Consider the following 16,382-nt stretch of genomic DNA (forward strand, 5'->3'; position numbering starts at 1 on the left):
GTAACGCCCTCAAAATAATAACAATAAACCCATCAAACAAGACATGCATTGATATGTAAAAGTTCCACATTCTTCCACTTATCATAGTTCCATTACAAAAGTATTACATGTTAACAACAAAAGCAAATGCCATATGGGCTTACAGCTTTCCAAGTTAACACTTGGTTACAACAAAAGAGTACTAACTCATACAGATTAAGCCCTTGGCTTGAATTTACATGTAATACATCAAAAAGTAAAACGACAAAAGTATGTCTGCCTCTTGCCTCCCAAGCTATGTCCTTGGAGGTGGCATGCTACCTGTACCTGAAAATGATATTCCCATATAGGTTGAGCCACAGCCCAGTAGAAATACACTAAACCAACCATGAACAATGACTAAAAGATTAGCAATTGATAGATGGCCAACACTGATATGTTCACATAAATCACATATTTATGTCATCCGACTTATGAGTCCAAGTTACTTTCCCTTTTTCCTTTTTCAACAGATAAGCATGTTAGCTCTATCATCATTTCAACAGATATGTATAACAACAATATCCACATTCACAGCTAAGCATATAAGCTATATCCACGTTCTACAACAGATATGTATAACAACAATATCCACATTCACAGATAAGCATAAAAGCTATATCCACACTTCACAAAGATAAGCATATGAGCTCTATCTTTATTTCTCTAGACAAGCATATGAGCTGTATCTACGGAGTTCATCCCCTATCTTCTCCCAACACTATCCGGTTTAGAGGTACATCCCCCATCTTCCCCTAAACCGCGGAGTACATCCCCCATCTCCTCCTCTACACATAACGTATACAAACACATTGGTTCTATATACAATCACTCAATACATACAGTTAATGTATTCTAACATTCCATTGATTAGTTTCCGTTTGCCTCACTACAACAAAAAAGGTCTATGGTGACGAAAACACGTGACGAAAAAATATTTAGTCTCCAAATATGCATGTTTTAGTGATGAAAATAAGATTTCGCCTCCAATTATATTATTTTCAGAGACGAAAATCAAATTTCATCACCAAATGCTTAAAATCAAATAAAACAATAGGTGACAAAAATTTTATTCGTCTCTAAATTTTATTTTTCGTCACAAAACAATTTCCCGCCCTTGGAAAATTTGGTGGAAGATTTGGCGCCATTTTGGAGACGAAATTTGTCCTCACCATTGTAAAAAATTTTAGAGAGGAAATAATTTCGTCTCCAAATGTATTATTTTTAGAGAGGAAAACCAAATTTCGTCACCAAATGCTTAAAATCAATAAAAAATACAAGAAATCTAGGCTATTGTGACAAAATTTGGTGACGAAATTTTTTTGTCTTAAAATTTAACCCAAAGATGACGAAATATTAATTTTGTCGTTTGTTTTAATTTTTCTCAAAAGTATAGGAGACGAAAACAAAATTTCATGTGCAAAAATGAGGCGCCAATTTCATTTGCATTGGCGCGAATTATTTTAGCTCATTGGAGACAAACATTTTTGTCACAAAATATAATTTTTTTTGTGACGAACATAATTCGTCGCCAATAAATTCCATACCTATTAAACGATGTTGTTGCATATTTCCATTTATTAGGCGACAAATATATTTTTGTCTGTGAAGGATAAGTTATGGAAGACGAAAATATTTTGTCACCAATAAACACTCCATCATGCAGACAATGCCATTTCATCTTTCTATTAAATAAGGGACAAATATATTTTTGTTTCAGAAGAATAAGTTGTGGGAGACGAAAATATTTCGTCACTAATAAATTCTAATTGATTGCATGACGAATATATTTTTCGTCTCATAGGGTTAAGTTGTGGAAGACAAAAATATTTCATCACCAATAATAAATTCTTTGTTCTGGTATTGAAGGATACAAAAATATTTTATCACTAATAATTTTTCTTTATTAAAATGCCGTGGTTTTGTGTTTCAAAGCATTGGAACTGTGACCCCAAGAGATACACTCTGATGCTTATCACTCATTTTCATGTACAAGGACTTTGAAGTCGTGACCCAAGAAAACACTTTCTACAAACCCTCATTTCTCTCTCGCACTTGAGTCTACTTTTCTCTCACAAGTATTGAAGTCGTGACTCAAGAAGACACTCTGTAAACCATTTCTTCTATTTCGCGCTAAAGCCCCTCTATTCTATCTCACACTAAGCCCTTCATGCATGCCAGCATTGAAGCTATTATCCAAGAAGGCACCCTATGCAAACTCAATATTCTTTCTCACAGTAAAGGCCCCTCTTGCACGCAAGTAATTTTTCTCATTGTCTGAACCAACTCTACCCTTTCCGTCTAGAGCACTCATTTAGAAAAATTGAAGGTCAAAACCTCTCTCCACCAAAAAAAAAAAAAAAAAAAAAAAAGATAATTAATGTAGTTATTTTTTTGTGAGAAAAAATATAGAGAAACAAATAATAAAAAATTTGTAATTTTCAAAATTAATAGAAAACTTTACCTTGTTTAGTATGGAGTTTTCAATAATTAATTTTTAAAATTTGGTGATAAAATTTATTTTCGTTTTAGAACGTAACCCAAACATGACCAAATATTACTTTTGTCGTTTCTTTTAATTCTTCTCAAAATTATAGGAGACGAAAAAATAAATTCGTCGGAAAAAAAGAGGCGCCAATTTTTTTCTTGTTGGCGCCAATTATTTTAACTCATTGGAGACGAACATTTTTGTCACAAAATTTAAAGTTTTTTGTGACAAAAGGAATTCGTCACCAATAAATTCCAAACTTATTAGACGATGTCATTTCATTTTCTTATTTATTTGGTGACAAATATATTTTTTGTCTAGGAAGGATAAGTTATGGGAGACAAAAATATTTCGTCACCAATAAACTCTTCATGCTCATTTTATCTTTCTGTTAATTAGGCGACAAATATATTTTTGTCTCGGAAGGATATGTTTTGGGAGACGAAAATATTTCGTCACTAATAAATTCTCCATGTGTCGTATTGCATTTTGATTGATTGCGCGACGAATATATTTTCGTCTCATAAGGTTAAGTTGAAGGAGACGAAAATATTTCATCACCAATAAATTCTCCATCCCTACACAACGTTGTTTTTGTATTTTTGTTGATTAGCCAACGAACATATGAGTTTAAGATGAAAATATTTTATCAGTAATTATTTCTCTTTATTAAAATATCGTCAGAAACTAAGAGACACTCTCACCTTAATCACTTACTTTCACACACACACAAATACTAAAGTCATGACCCGAAAAGACACCCTCTACAAACCCTCATTTCTCTCTCACACTTGAGTCTCCTCTTTCACAAGTATTGAAGCCGTGACTCGAGAAAACAATCTCTATAAACCATCTCTTCTATTTCGCACTGAAGCTCCTCTATTCTCTCTCACATTTAAGCCGTTTGCGCATGCAAACATTATTATCTGAGAAGACATTTTGTGCAAAGCTACTATTCTTTCTCACAGTAAACCCCACTCCACAAAAGAAAATAATAATAATAATAATAATAATTAAACAAGGAAACAAAATACAAGAAATCTAGGCTATTGTGACAAAATTTGGTGACGAAATTTTTTTTTTGTCTTAAAATTTAACCTAAAGATGACAAAATATTAATTTTTTCGTTTGTTTTAATTTTTCTCAAACGTATAGGAGACGAAAAAAAAATTTGTCTGCAAAATTCAGCCGCCAATTTCGTTTGTATTGGTGCGAATTATTTTAGCTCATTGGAGACGAACATTTTTGTCACAATATATATATATATATATTGCAACGAACGTAATTCGGTCACCAATAAATTCCCTACCTATTAAACGATGTCGTTGCATATTTCCATTTATTAGGCGACAAATATATTTTTGTCTAGGAATGATAAGTTATGGAAGACGAAAATATTTCGTCACCAATAAACACTCCATCATGCAAACGATGGCGTTTTATCTTTCTATTAAATGGACGACAAATATATTTTTGTCTTGGAAGAAAAAGTTGTGGGAGATGAAAATATTTTATAGCGACCCCGGTCTTTCTCCTTTTGGTTGTTGTATCCGGACTTAGGTTCCCTGGATTCTCTCAATGTATAATTGTGGTTGTCATCCTTTATTTTCTCTTTTTGAGTTATCGGAATGTGTTGGGCAGGTTTGTTTTAGATTGGTTGGGTTTGGAAACCAGGTGTTACTGTCCAGAATTTGGATTGGTCGCTCGAGCGAGAGTTTGGTCGCTCGAGCGAGGGTTGGGTTTTGTGTCTGGTGGCTCGAGCCAGGGTTTCTTCGCTCGAGCGAGAGTTTGCGTCTAGTTTAGACCTGAGAGCAGTGTTTCTTAGCTCGAGCGAGCATTTCTTCGCTCGAGCGAGTCTTTCCTGTGTCTGGTCGCTCGAGCGACCAAGTCTTCGCTCGAGCGAGCCTGTCCAGTTTAAATAGGCAGCAGCGGGTTTTGATCAGTCTTTTCATCCTCTTCTAGTTTCCAAACCCTAGGTCCGACTTCTCTCTCTCTAAACTCATCTTCTTTCTAGGTTTTCATCTACTTCTAGTGTGAATCCATCTTAAGTTCTTTGTAAGAAAGATAGAGGGCGGCTTGGGCTTCATTCTAATCTGAAAAATAGTGGATTTGGAGCACTTGGACTTTGGGTCATCTTCTCCATTTTTGTTCTTCGTTCGAGGTAGGGATTCTCCTTGTTTCTTTTCAATACTTCGTCTATAGATAGACATGTGGTAGTTTTTGTATTGCATAAAAATGGTATCATGTTGGATTTGTGAAAATCATTGGGACTGAACCTGGGGTTGGTTGTTGAATTTGGGTTTATTATCATTAGTTGTGGTTTGGGCTAATTGGAGTGTTAATTGCATGTAGTTGTTGAAAGGAGAGGAAACCCTAATTTCTTTTATTTGATTTAATAAATTAATTGAGGGGTTTTGATCTTTGGGAAAATACTTAGGTATTTTGAGTCTTAATTGTGGTTATTGTTGTTTGTTGATGTTAATTGGGCCTTTTTGGTCAATATTGAGAAAGAGGAAGGAAAGACCCTAAATTATTGTTTATGACTTAATGTGCATAATTAGTTTGAAATGGCTTTGAAAAGAATGTAGCCAATTTAAATGAAGTATGACTTTTGTCCATGGGAATGATTTTTGTGAAAACAAAGGAAGTAGAATTCATTTTGTGAAATGGGAAAGGTATTTTGAAACAAGTATAATAAAATTGGAATGTTGTATCTTGAGTATTGAACACACTTGTGTGGGGTATAGCTTTAACTACCAGGTTCATGTTGTTGCTGAGTTTTGTAATCTCATGTTAGTTGGGTCTGTTAGTAGATGTATAATATGCATGCATCTGGAGATTTTGGTCATCAGTGGAGGATGATAAGGTTGTGTTGAATTGTTGTGTATATATTACACCATTGTTGATTGAACATCATATGTAATGAAATGCTGAATTACATTATATTTGTATACCGGTTGGGGAGAAGAGAGGGGTTGTACTCCAGTGTGTGTGAGAAGATAGGGGATGGACTCCACACACTTATGTGTTCAGCGCTTATAATCAGAGGTATCATACCCTTCCAGCTAGCGCCTGGAGAACTGACGCGCTGATAATCTAAGGTACCATACCCTTCCAGCTAGCGCCTGGTAAACTGGTAGATTGTGGTGAGAAGTGTATCTTTGGCTTACTACACATATAGCTAGTAGTGCAGTGTTGTTTTGTTATTGTTTCAGTGTATCTGGAAACATTGTGGATTGTATTTGTTACAGTGTTGGAGGGACGAGTTGACTCATTGATTGATTTTATGTATGTAGTTGAGTTGTTCTCTTTTTATAGAGGTGTGCATGGATAATTATGATATGATTGGAATTGTATTGAAATGCCAAATATGTTTTGAAAAGGCATATCTGTTGTATGTGTGGCAAATGAAAGAGTAACGGGCTTAATGAATCTATTTTTCTAAGTAGTTGTTAATGTTATAAAGATTGGGAACGTGGGTTAAACAAAGGAAAAAGGAAGGAGAAATCGCTTATAGCGGTGAATTAAATGATTGTTTTCAAGAAAAGTTCATATATATATTCATATATATATTTTGTATAAACTGTCACATTATTATTCTAGTATGAGAATGGGTGTTCATGATCATAGCTATCTGTAATGTTGTTATTGTTAAGGAGCATGTTGAGTTCTCTACTGGACTATATGTTCATCCCACATTGTTGAATCTTTTTCAGGTGTTTAGCAGGGTGTGCTACAAGTTTGGATCTTCTTATTTGTTGGCCACGGGGCCTCAGTTATGTTGGCGGAATGCCATTGTTGTAAAGGGTTACACCCTTCTTCTTGTACTTTTAAAGATGTAAGCCCAAGGGCAATTTATTAAGTTAGTTCATGTAATATTTACTTTGCATACGAATGAGAGTATTGTTAATCACTTCTACGGATTGAATGTATGAGTTTATTTCCGCATGTTATCTCTGAAATTGAATTAAGTTAAAGAATTTGGTAATGACTCCGAGTAATAAAAAGTGGGGCGTGACATATTTCATCACTAATAAATTCTGATTGAATTAAGTTAAAGAATTTGGTAATGACTCCGAATATATTTTTCGTCTCATAAGGTTATGTTGTGGAAGACAAAAATATTTCGTCATCAATAATAAATTCACTGTTCTTGTATTTAAGGAGGCAAAAATATTTTATCACTAATTATTTCTCTTTATTAATATGCTATGGTTTTGTGTTTCGGAGCACTGAAACCGTGACCCCAAGAGACACACTCTGACCCTTATCACTCATTTTCATGTGCATGGACACTCAAGTCGTGACCCAAGAAGACACTTCCTACAAACCCTCATTTCGCTCTCGCACTTGAGCCTACTCCTTTCTCACAAGTATTGAAGTCGTGAAGCAAGAAGACACTCTGTAAACCATTTCTTCTATTTTCGCACTAAAGCCCCTCTTATATGTCTCACACTTAAGCCCTTCATGCATGCCAGTATTGAAACTATTATCCAAGAAGGCACCCTATGCAAAACCGACTATTCTTTCTCATAGTAAAGGCACCTCTTGCATAAGCACTTTTTTTTTATTATCTGAACCAACTGTACCCTTTCCGTCTAGAACACCCATTTTAGAAAAATCGCAAGTCAAAACCCCTCTCCACCAAAAAAAAAAAAAAAAGAAAAAAGAAAAAAAGAAAAAGAAAAAGAAAAAAAAAGATAATTAATGTAGCTATTTTTTGTGAGAAAAAAAAATAGAGAAAAAATTAATAATAATTTTTTAATTTTCAAAATTAATAGAAAACATTACCTTGTTTAGTATGGAGTTTTCAATAATTAATTTGTAATTTTTAATCTATATTTTTTTAGTGAACATTTTTTAATATTATAATTTTTTTTCTTTTTAAATCCCTTTAATTTAGATGAGGGAAAATTACAGAAGTTGTCCTGGTACTTTGGTCCTTGATATAAATGGTATGTGCCATATCTATATCTATATCTGTCTATAAGGAAAATGTAGTTTAACACTTACAAGCCTTGTGGGAGCTTCAATATCCCAATCTTAATTTTCTAAATTTTTGATTTTAAAAAAAAAACTCAGCATTTATTGACTTCTCTTAACCCACTTTTTGACTTCTCTCATATTTACTCCTAACATCCATTTCAACTTCTCTCATATACTATGACTAGTAATGAGATTGTTAAATTATTTTTTATAAAAAAATCTTTAAAAAAAATAATTTGTATATTAAAAAAATATTTAAAACAAACATAAATTCTTATTAAATCTATCTATCTATCTATCTATCATCTATCTATACTATATATTAAGCAAAAGGGGGGGTTTTAACCCCCAATGCTTGTAGGAGTTTCAATATCCCAATCTGAATTTTCTAAATTTTTTATTTAAAAAAAAAAAACTCAACATTTATTGATTTAGTCAAAATTCCCTGATGAGCATTTATTAACTTTTTTCAACCCACATGTCTTTTCACATGCCTGCATTTATCAATTTGGTCAAAATTCTCTGATCAGTATTTAAAATCCCCTCATACAAATAATTATAGATACAATCCGTGTATAGTTACTACAGTACTCTTTTCAACTTCTCTCATACACTATGGTTAGTGATAAGATTGTTAAATTATTTTTATAAAAAATCTTAAAAAACATAATTTATATATTAAAAAAAATCTAAAACAAATATAAATATCTATAATTATCCCGTGCATAGCACGGATGATAGGCTAGTATATTATATAAAGAAAAAGGGTTCCTAACTCATATGTCTTGTGGCAGTTCTAATATCCCAATCTTAATTTTCTAAATTTTTGATTTAAAAAAAAAAACTCAGCATTTATTGACTTCTCTAAACCCACAAGCCTTTTTGACTTCTCTCATACCTACTCCTACACCCTTTTCAACTTCTCTCATACATTATGGTTATTCATGAGATTGTTAAATTATTTTTATAAAAAAAATTTAAAAAATAATTTGTATATTAAAAAATATCTAAAACAAATATAAATTCTTATTAAATCTATATATATATATACATATTATATAAGTAAAATGGGGTTTCTAACCACAAGTCTTGTGGGAGCTCCAATATCTCAAACTAAAATTTTTAATTTTTTGATTTTAAATAATTAAAAAAAATCATCTATAGCTTTCATTCAAGCAAAATTACATCCTTTTCAACTTCTTCCGTACACTATGGTTATTAATGTGATTGTTAAATTATTTTTATAAACCAATCTTAATTTCCTAAATTTTTTATCTTAAAAAGAAAAAAAACTCGGCATTGATTGACTTCTCTCATACCTACTCTTACACCATTTTCAAAAAAATAGTTGCGAACCTTAAAAAATAAAAAATAAAAAAATAAAAAACAAAAGAAAAAGATTGAATGTATATTTAGCTTTGGTTGTGAATCTTAAAAAAAAAAAAATGGTTGTGAACCTTAAAAATAAAAATAAAAAAGATTGGAGGTATATTTAGCTTTGATTGTGGATCTTTAAAAAAAAAAAAAAAGTTGGTTGTGAACCTGAAAAAATAAATAAATAAATAAAAGAAAAAAGATTGAATGTATATTTAGTTTTGGTTGTGAATCTTAAAAAAAAAAATGGTTGTAAACCTTAAAAAATAAATAAATAAATAAAAGAAAAAAGATTGAATGTATATTTAGTTTTGGTTGTGAATCTTTAAAAAAAAAAAAAAAAAAAACATATGGGGAAATTAGTGGGTACCCATCCCCAACCCATCCCCTATGGATATTTAAAAAATATTACTTACCCTACCCAATGGATAAGAAAAAAAAGGGAAAACCCATGTATTTGGGTTGGGTTTCCATGGATACCCATAGGATAGGTTATCCATTGACATCCCTATCTAATGAGCTGTCCACCCATTAAAAAAAAAAAAAACAGTGAAGTAAAAGACAAAAAATGAAGAAGAAAAAGACAAATTAATGCTCTATTAGATATCTATTTTTAGAGGTCTAAATCATTTTTTTTAAAAAAATAGGGGCAAAATAAAAATTTTGGGAGCCAAGCACCAAAAAAAAAAATAAAAATAAAATCAAAAGCTTAAGTCCCTAATTCATTCTCACACCCAACCCTGCCCTAGTCTCTCTCTCGCAGTGGCGACCACGCCTAGGGGTGAGCATGGTCCGGATTGGACCGGATTAGGATAAAACCAGGACCAATCCGTTATCTACGGTTCCTAAAAAATTGGAACCAATCCAATCCAATCCATTTAAATCATGGAACCAATCCGAACCAATCCATTTAAATACGGATTGGATCGGTTTAGGACCACCGATTCACATAATTAAATAACAAAAATATATATATAACACTTTAATTTTATAAAAATTTAAACATAGCGCTATGTTAGTTCCACAATAACAACATATTTTTCTATAATAGCGACATATTGTTCTAAAATTTAAATAACCATAAGAAAACTGGTTTCACTATAAGTATTTAAACCATTACAAATTAAAACTAAAAAACAACAAACAAAAGTAATAAAAGAATATATTATACGGTTTTAGGTTTGAGTTTAGATCTTATATAGAATTAAGAGAAGATACTATGGGGGAGGATGCATAATAAAAATATAGACTATTTATATACGGTCCGGATCGGTTCCAATCCGAAACCGTGGGGTTCAATCCGGAACTAATCCGTAGACTACGGATTTTTAATTATTCAATCCGAAACCGAACCGCGGATTAAAAAAACCAATCCAAACCTATCAGATTGGACTGGACTGGATCGGATTACGGATTTCACGGATTACTTGCTCAGCCCTAACCACACCGACGTGTGCAGTACCCCCTTCGGCGTCTAGGTAAACCTCACTATTACAAAAACAGTTAAAGATCACACTTTGACAAATAAAAATATCTCACTTTTATTAGAAGTGTGATAAAAAAAATTAGATTGACATTTTAATCACACTTAATTTGATTGAGTGTGATAATATATATTTTTATGTCATTTTTTAATTAAGTGTGATTATATATATATATATATATATATTTAATCTCACCTTCTAAATAAGTATGATTATATATATATTTTTTTAATCACAATTTTTGAATAAGTGCGATCAAAAGTTTTTGGAGGGATATTTGCCACCTAATTTTATTTTATGTTTAATTTTATTAATTTTTTTAAAAATTTGTTTATTTCTCTGTATGTGTCGAATAATACATACACAAAGGAAATACCAATCAACACTCAGTGTCTTACTCTCACTGTCACTCTCACTCTCGCTCTCGCTCTCGTCGACTGCCCATCGGTCTCCTCTCATCGACTGACCATCGGCCACCGTCGCTCACCGTCTCATCGTCGTGATCGGTACACCATCTCAGGCCCATTAATTTTGAAGCAGGTTTTTCTATTTCTCTCTCTCTGCCTCTCTTTGTCTCTCTTCCTTTCTCTATTTCCCTATTTGACTCTGGTTCTAAGATTTGTTTGTTTTTGTGTTTTGATGTTGTATGGGTTTGATTTATGGGAAATGAGTAAATGGGTTATGATTTTGATCTCCATTTAGGGTTTTTTTTTTTTTTTTTTTTTTTTTTTTGTAAACGAATCAAACCGTTGTATATTTGATCCCTTGACTTGTCACTAGCATCAGAACCCAACATGGCTAGGAATTGATCAATTTGAAACTGTACCCATGAATGCTGAATATTAATATGATATCGAAATGTATATCAGTAAGTTAGCAAAATTTCCCAACAAAGAGTTCAAACTGAAGTTTACAGCAAACATTTAGGTATGAATTGCAACAAAATTTTGAAAAAAAGAAGGGTTAGAGAAATCACCCTCATATTTTTATTATCAGTATCCGCATCTGTTGAAGTATCAGTCGTAGGACTGATATCTGCCATCTTGGACTCTTCTCAATCCTTAAAACAACCACTATTCAAACCAGATTTGGTTGTTAACTTTTCTGTGATGGAAATCAATCACAACCCAGTTCAATTGCAACACAAAAACACTTACTGAGATACTTATACTTAGCTTTGACTTGGTTAAGGGTAGTCATATGCAGAAGTGTATATATATGCTAGTCTAATATGGGAAAAAAATCAAATGAAACTTGAGCTTAAGCTTTGAATTAATTTTTGAAGTAAAACATATACAAAGAATAATGCATATAATAATCCAAAACTATATACAGAGAACTATGAATTTGAGACAAAACCCTTTTAAAAGAACCCTTGAACATTAAAATTTCTTCCACTATACAAATATAGACATGTATGTGTAAATACAAGGGGTTGGGAAGTAAATGAATCAAACCTCAGTTGGGCATGGCTTGGCTTGCTCTAGCATTTGCGGATTCTGTAAAGCCTACAGGTAGACGTTCTGGTTTTATTATTCGAAAAATTCATTATTATTAGCTCTAATCAATTTATGTACTTTTTTGGGCTTGGCTTGGCTTGCTCTAATCAGGTTATGGTGCATTATTCTTTGTTTTTCTGATATAATGTTGATAGCTCATCACTAATTGTCTATGTTTGAAGTACTAATAATGGATGTTTGATTTGATTATTTTCCCTAATTATGCTTAAAGAAAAACTTATTGTGAAAGCATATAGTTGTATCACTCATCACCATGAGGGCAGGCATTTGTGCAGCGCTGATTTTCTTTGCAATTATCTGCTTTAGTTGTTTTATATTGAAATGCTTAACCTAATTAATCATTATAGTAGTGTAAAGTTATGATTATGTCCTATTGATCTAGTAATTGGATTTGTGTCTAGAGGTTTAACCAATTTTATTTTATTTTGTTTGTTTCATGCCAGATTCAAGCTGCCTTTCGAAGAGATGAGATTCGGAGAACTTCTCCAACCCCACAAGATGAAATGAGAGCAGGAATGAGCTACTTCCACGAAACAATCTGGAAGGGTGTTCCTAAATTTTTACGGCGTGTTGATACAACTCTAAAGAACATAGGAATAAATGAATGTGTTCCTTACAATGCTCCCCTTATTCAATTCTCATCCTGGATGGGTGGCGATCGAGATGGTATGATCCTTTTCTTACCAAATTGAGAAGTTAAAAAGTACTTCAACTGCCATTTTTCACTAGTTATGAATACTTCCAAGTTTTCATTTTATTTAAGTGGTTTTATTGGTTAAGGGCAGCTTTTGAGACCAAATTCCTCTCTCTCTCTCTCTCTCTCTCTCTCTCTCTCTCTCTCTCTCTCGCTGTCATTTATTGCTTAACATATGTTTGGCATCAAATGTAGGTAATCCAAGGGTCACTCCTGAGGTCACACAGGATGTTTGCTTGTTGGCTAGGATGATGGCTGCTAACTTGCACCATTCTCAGATTGAGGATCTCATGTTTGAGGTTTCAACTCTTTCAATTGTTGTTTATTTCGGTGATTTTATTCTTTAAGGAGCTCATTTTTCTTTATGTTCGATAACTGTTACTGATATTCTAATTCTTTTTTTTTTTTGGCCAGTTGTCTATGTGGCGTTGCAGTGATGAGCTTCGTGTTCGAGCCGAAGAACTCCACAGATCATCAAAGAGAGATGCAAAACACTACATAGGTAATTAGATTAATAAGAAAGGTTTTGTCTAGCTAGTTCTTGTTTCCAACACAGAATTTACAAACCAAGGTGGTGTTTTATTGCTGCTTTCTCAGCCTTTTAAATGTGTGTTTTCACTTTGAATTCAGTTTGGTCTGTTGTATTTAAAATAAATACACCAGATAATCATTGTCAAAAGCACATAAAGAAGCCCACAGCCCCGTTTCTGTGTGTGCGCATTGTTAGCAGTGTTCGATTGTTGACCTTTATCATGATGCAGAGTTTTGGAAGCAAGTTCCTGCAAGTGAACCTTATCGTGTTATCCTTAGTGATGTGAGGGATAAGCTATATCAGACACGTGAACGCTCTCGCCATTTATTAGCCCATGATATTTCTGACATTCCAGAGGAAGGAACTTTCACCAATATTGAGCAGGTATCTCCTTCCCTTCTGGCTTCCATTTTTTCTCTGCTAAATATTTTATTATTATCCTAAATCTCCACCAAAACCTATTTTCCACTTTGTCAATGCAATTTCATATATTTCATGTAAAGATTTATTCAACTGTTTCTAGTTGGCATTTGGCAAATGCATCCACTTTTGCCATGTGGTTTTGTTGGGTGTGCTCATCTGTATGGATTGGGCATTGACTAGGGTTATTATCCCTTTGGTTTTTAGTATGCATTGCAATGGAAATTCATAATTAATTTTCCTCTGTCTCTCTGTTCAATGGATTTCATCCTAATTAGGCTTTAAATTTCATGTAGTTCTTGAAACCTTTAGAACTCTGCTATAGATCTCTGTTTGTTAGTCCTTGGATGTATGACTAAGAGTTACCCCATCCTGTCCACCCCATCCATTCATCATATGGGCCAAGTAACTTTATTATTTTGATTTCATGCAGCTGTGAAGGAAGGTGCATGAGGTCGTTTCATGCCACTGTTGAAGCTGGTTCTGAATCCATGTGTGAATCTCTCTGCCTTTCTGATGAACTAGTAGAGGTACGCTATCCTTTGGTCTCTACTATATATTCTTTTTTGGCTTGCATTGTTTTGGTTGTTAATGTTGTTTGATAGATTGTTGGCACATTCTGAAGTACATGTGATGTATGTATTTTACAGGCAATACAAAAAAAAAATTCTGTGAGAACTGTCAAAAGAAGCAACACCAGTGTTTCTCTTGTGGGGAATTAGGTTCTTCTGATAAATTGTCTGGTGCAGAGGTACGAGTTCTTCTGGAAAATTGAACTACTATCTTAATGTTGACTCTGCATTTTCCCCATTGGATCATCATAGAATTCTTTTTGGTTAAGTTTAGCTATTATCATTATAAAAATTGAAGGTATTCCATCAAGAGCAGAATTTAGCGACTTAGTGTTTCTAGAATAACATTTAAAATAATCTTCTTGGTTAAATTTCAACAAATATTTTGAAATGAGATAGAATAATTATTTTACATTATAAATGAGTCAATCAATCCCTGGAGATGCTTAGTGTGAAGTCATATTGGATGATTTTGTGTTGCATAAATCTCCTCCCCTCCCCTCCCCTCCCCTCCCATCCTTCTCTTTTATGGTTTTTATTTTCCATGAAACTTAAATCTTAGTTTTCAGAAAGGGGTGGATTTGTCTTCAATTACCATAGTGGATGATTCTTCAAAGAACAGTGTGTGAAAATGGACTGGATCCAATTATTCAAAGAAATAGAAAGTGGGGGATACAACTAGAAAGCCTCTAAACAACACTGGCTCTACAAAAGTCAGTAAGTCCTTCACCGATGGAAACAAGTTTTCCTTGGGGAATAGTGTGTACAACTTGATCAGCAAAGGTTCCAAAACGAAGTCTAGGAAAGACACACCTGATAGTGAATATAAGCAAACCTTGACCAATAAGCCTGTTGCAAAGGAAATGAGGGATTCACTGTCTCTGGATGCTGATGCAAAATAGAGGTAACTGTCATTTCTTTCCGTCACTTTATTGTTACATCCTGTGTTATTTCTCTTTTCTTTTTAATAATTCAAATGGGAATTATAATAACGTGTCCTGTAGTTTCAGTCGGTGATTGGAATTGGCTGTACATTTATTTGATTGCTTTATTTCTGACATTTATTTTAGGGTTGTACACAGTGTGGTTTGGTTTTGAGCTAAACCAAGAACCAAACTGTGTGGTTTGGTTCCAGGATTTTGTGAACCAAACTGAACCTTAGACATAAGTTTGGTTCTTGTTGAGAACCATGGTTCCTTTCCGAAACAACCAGTTTCATTGTATGATGTTGAAACAATCAAACAAATATATATATATATATATATCTTAAGTTGTCCATTGGATGCATACTTTGATCTATCTCTTTGATGTGGTTTCTAAAGCATGCTTTCTCATATATATATATATATATATATATTGTGTATGCATTCAGGTTTTTTGGTCTTGACTATGACTTGGATCTCTTCAATATTGTTGCTGTTTCAGATTTTAACATGTAAGTCTCAACATCGTCTTCAATCACACTCTCAAATACCACACTTTAATAAAACTTGAAAAGTGTGATTAAAAAATATACATCACACAAAAAAAGTGTAATCTTTATTTACATTTGTAGTAGTGCCTCCTCCTCTCATGTCCTCTCATTCTCTTCTATCGCTCTTGCTGACGCTCACAATCTCTCTCTCGTAGACCGGCGTTTGCAGATCTCCCAACCCTCTCACTCTCTCGTAGACGTATATTGAGGTCGGAGATCCTTCTAGATTATTAATCTAGAAGGATTTGGATCTGCCGGAGTTTGATCGGCCTCTGGTGGGACATTTGTTGGATGAGAAAGTTATTATCTCGGAAATACGATGAAATGGGTTACATTGTTTAAAGATTTCAAAGAATAAGTCGGGTCTTTGTCAGCCTCCTTCCTCTTCTTCTTCATCTTCCTCGTCTATTAACCAAGACAACAATGTCACTTCAACCACACAAGTCTCATCTGCATCTTCATCGTCTTCAAGGTTTGTTTTATCATACTATCTAATTATTAATGTGTTTTATGTTCTCTTGTAATGCCCTAAATTCAATTTTACTGAATGATTTATATTGGGTTTTGTATAATAGTGTGTTGTTGGGAGATGTTTGAATCTGCAAGTGTTTGATTAATTTACTCATTGATTAGAACAAAGCTATCAACTGCAAAGTGTTAGGGGTTTCTAATAGATGAAAAGGCATGAAAAGGGGGAATAAAGCGAAAATGAGGGTGTTTGGGTTTCTAACTTCAATTATCCACTAAAGTTAGTAAGGACTTTTAATTAACTTGAGTTTATAAATTTCATTATCAAGTAGTGGTTTCTTATTAAGTAAAA

The 16,382-nt window shown here is 33.2% G+C and overlaps 1 protein-coding gene across 1 annotated transcript; it reads left to right on the forward strand.

Annotated features, from left to right (window-relative positions):
• Positions 1-10,717: 10,717 nt before the first annotated feature.
• On the forward strand, positions 10,718-14,047 carry LOC114321999 (phosphoenolpyruvate carboxylase 2). Its single transcript, XM_028269256.2, has 6 exons — positions 10,718-10,890; positions 12,314-12,536; positions 12,760-12,863; positions 12,979-13,066; positions 13,326-13,480; positions 13,950-14,047. The coding sequence occupies exons 2-6, from the start codon at positions 12,374-12,376 to the stop codon at positions 13,953-13,955; spliced, it is 516 nt and encodes a 171-aa protein (XP_028125057.2). The 5' UTR covers positions 10,718-10,890; positions 12,314-12,373; the 3' UTR covers positions 13,956-14,047.
• The last annotated feature ends 2,335 nt before the right edge of the window (positions 14,048-16,382 follow it).

Source organism: Camellia sinensis, chromosome 9 (assembly GCF_055761805.1).
Source record: "Camellia sinensis isolate YWXY chromosome 9, ASM5576180v1, whole genome shotgun sequence".
NCBI classification, from domain to species: Eukaryota; Viridiplantae; Streptophyta; class Magnoliopsida; order Ericales; family Theaceae; genus Camellia; species Camellia sinensis.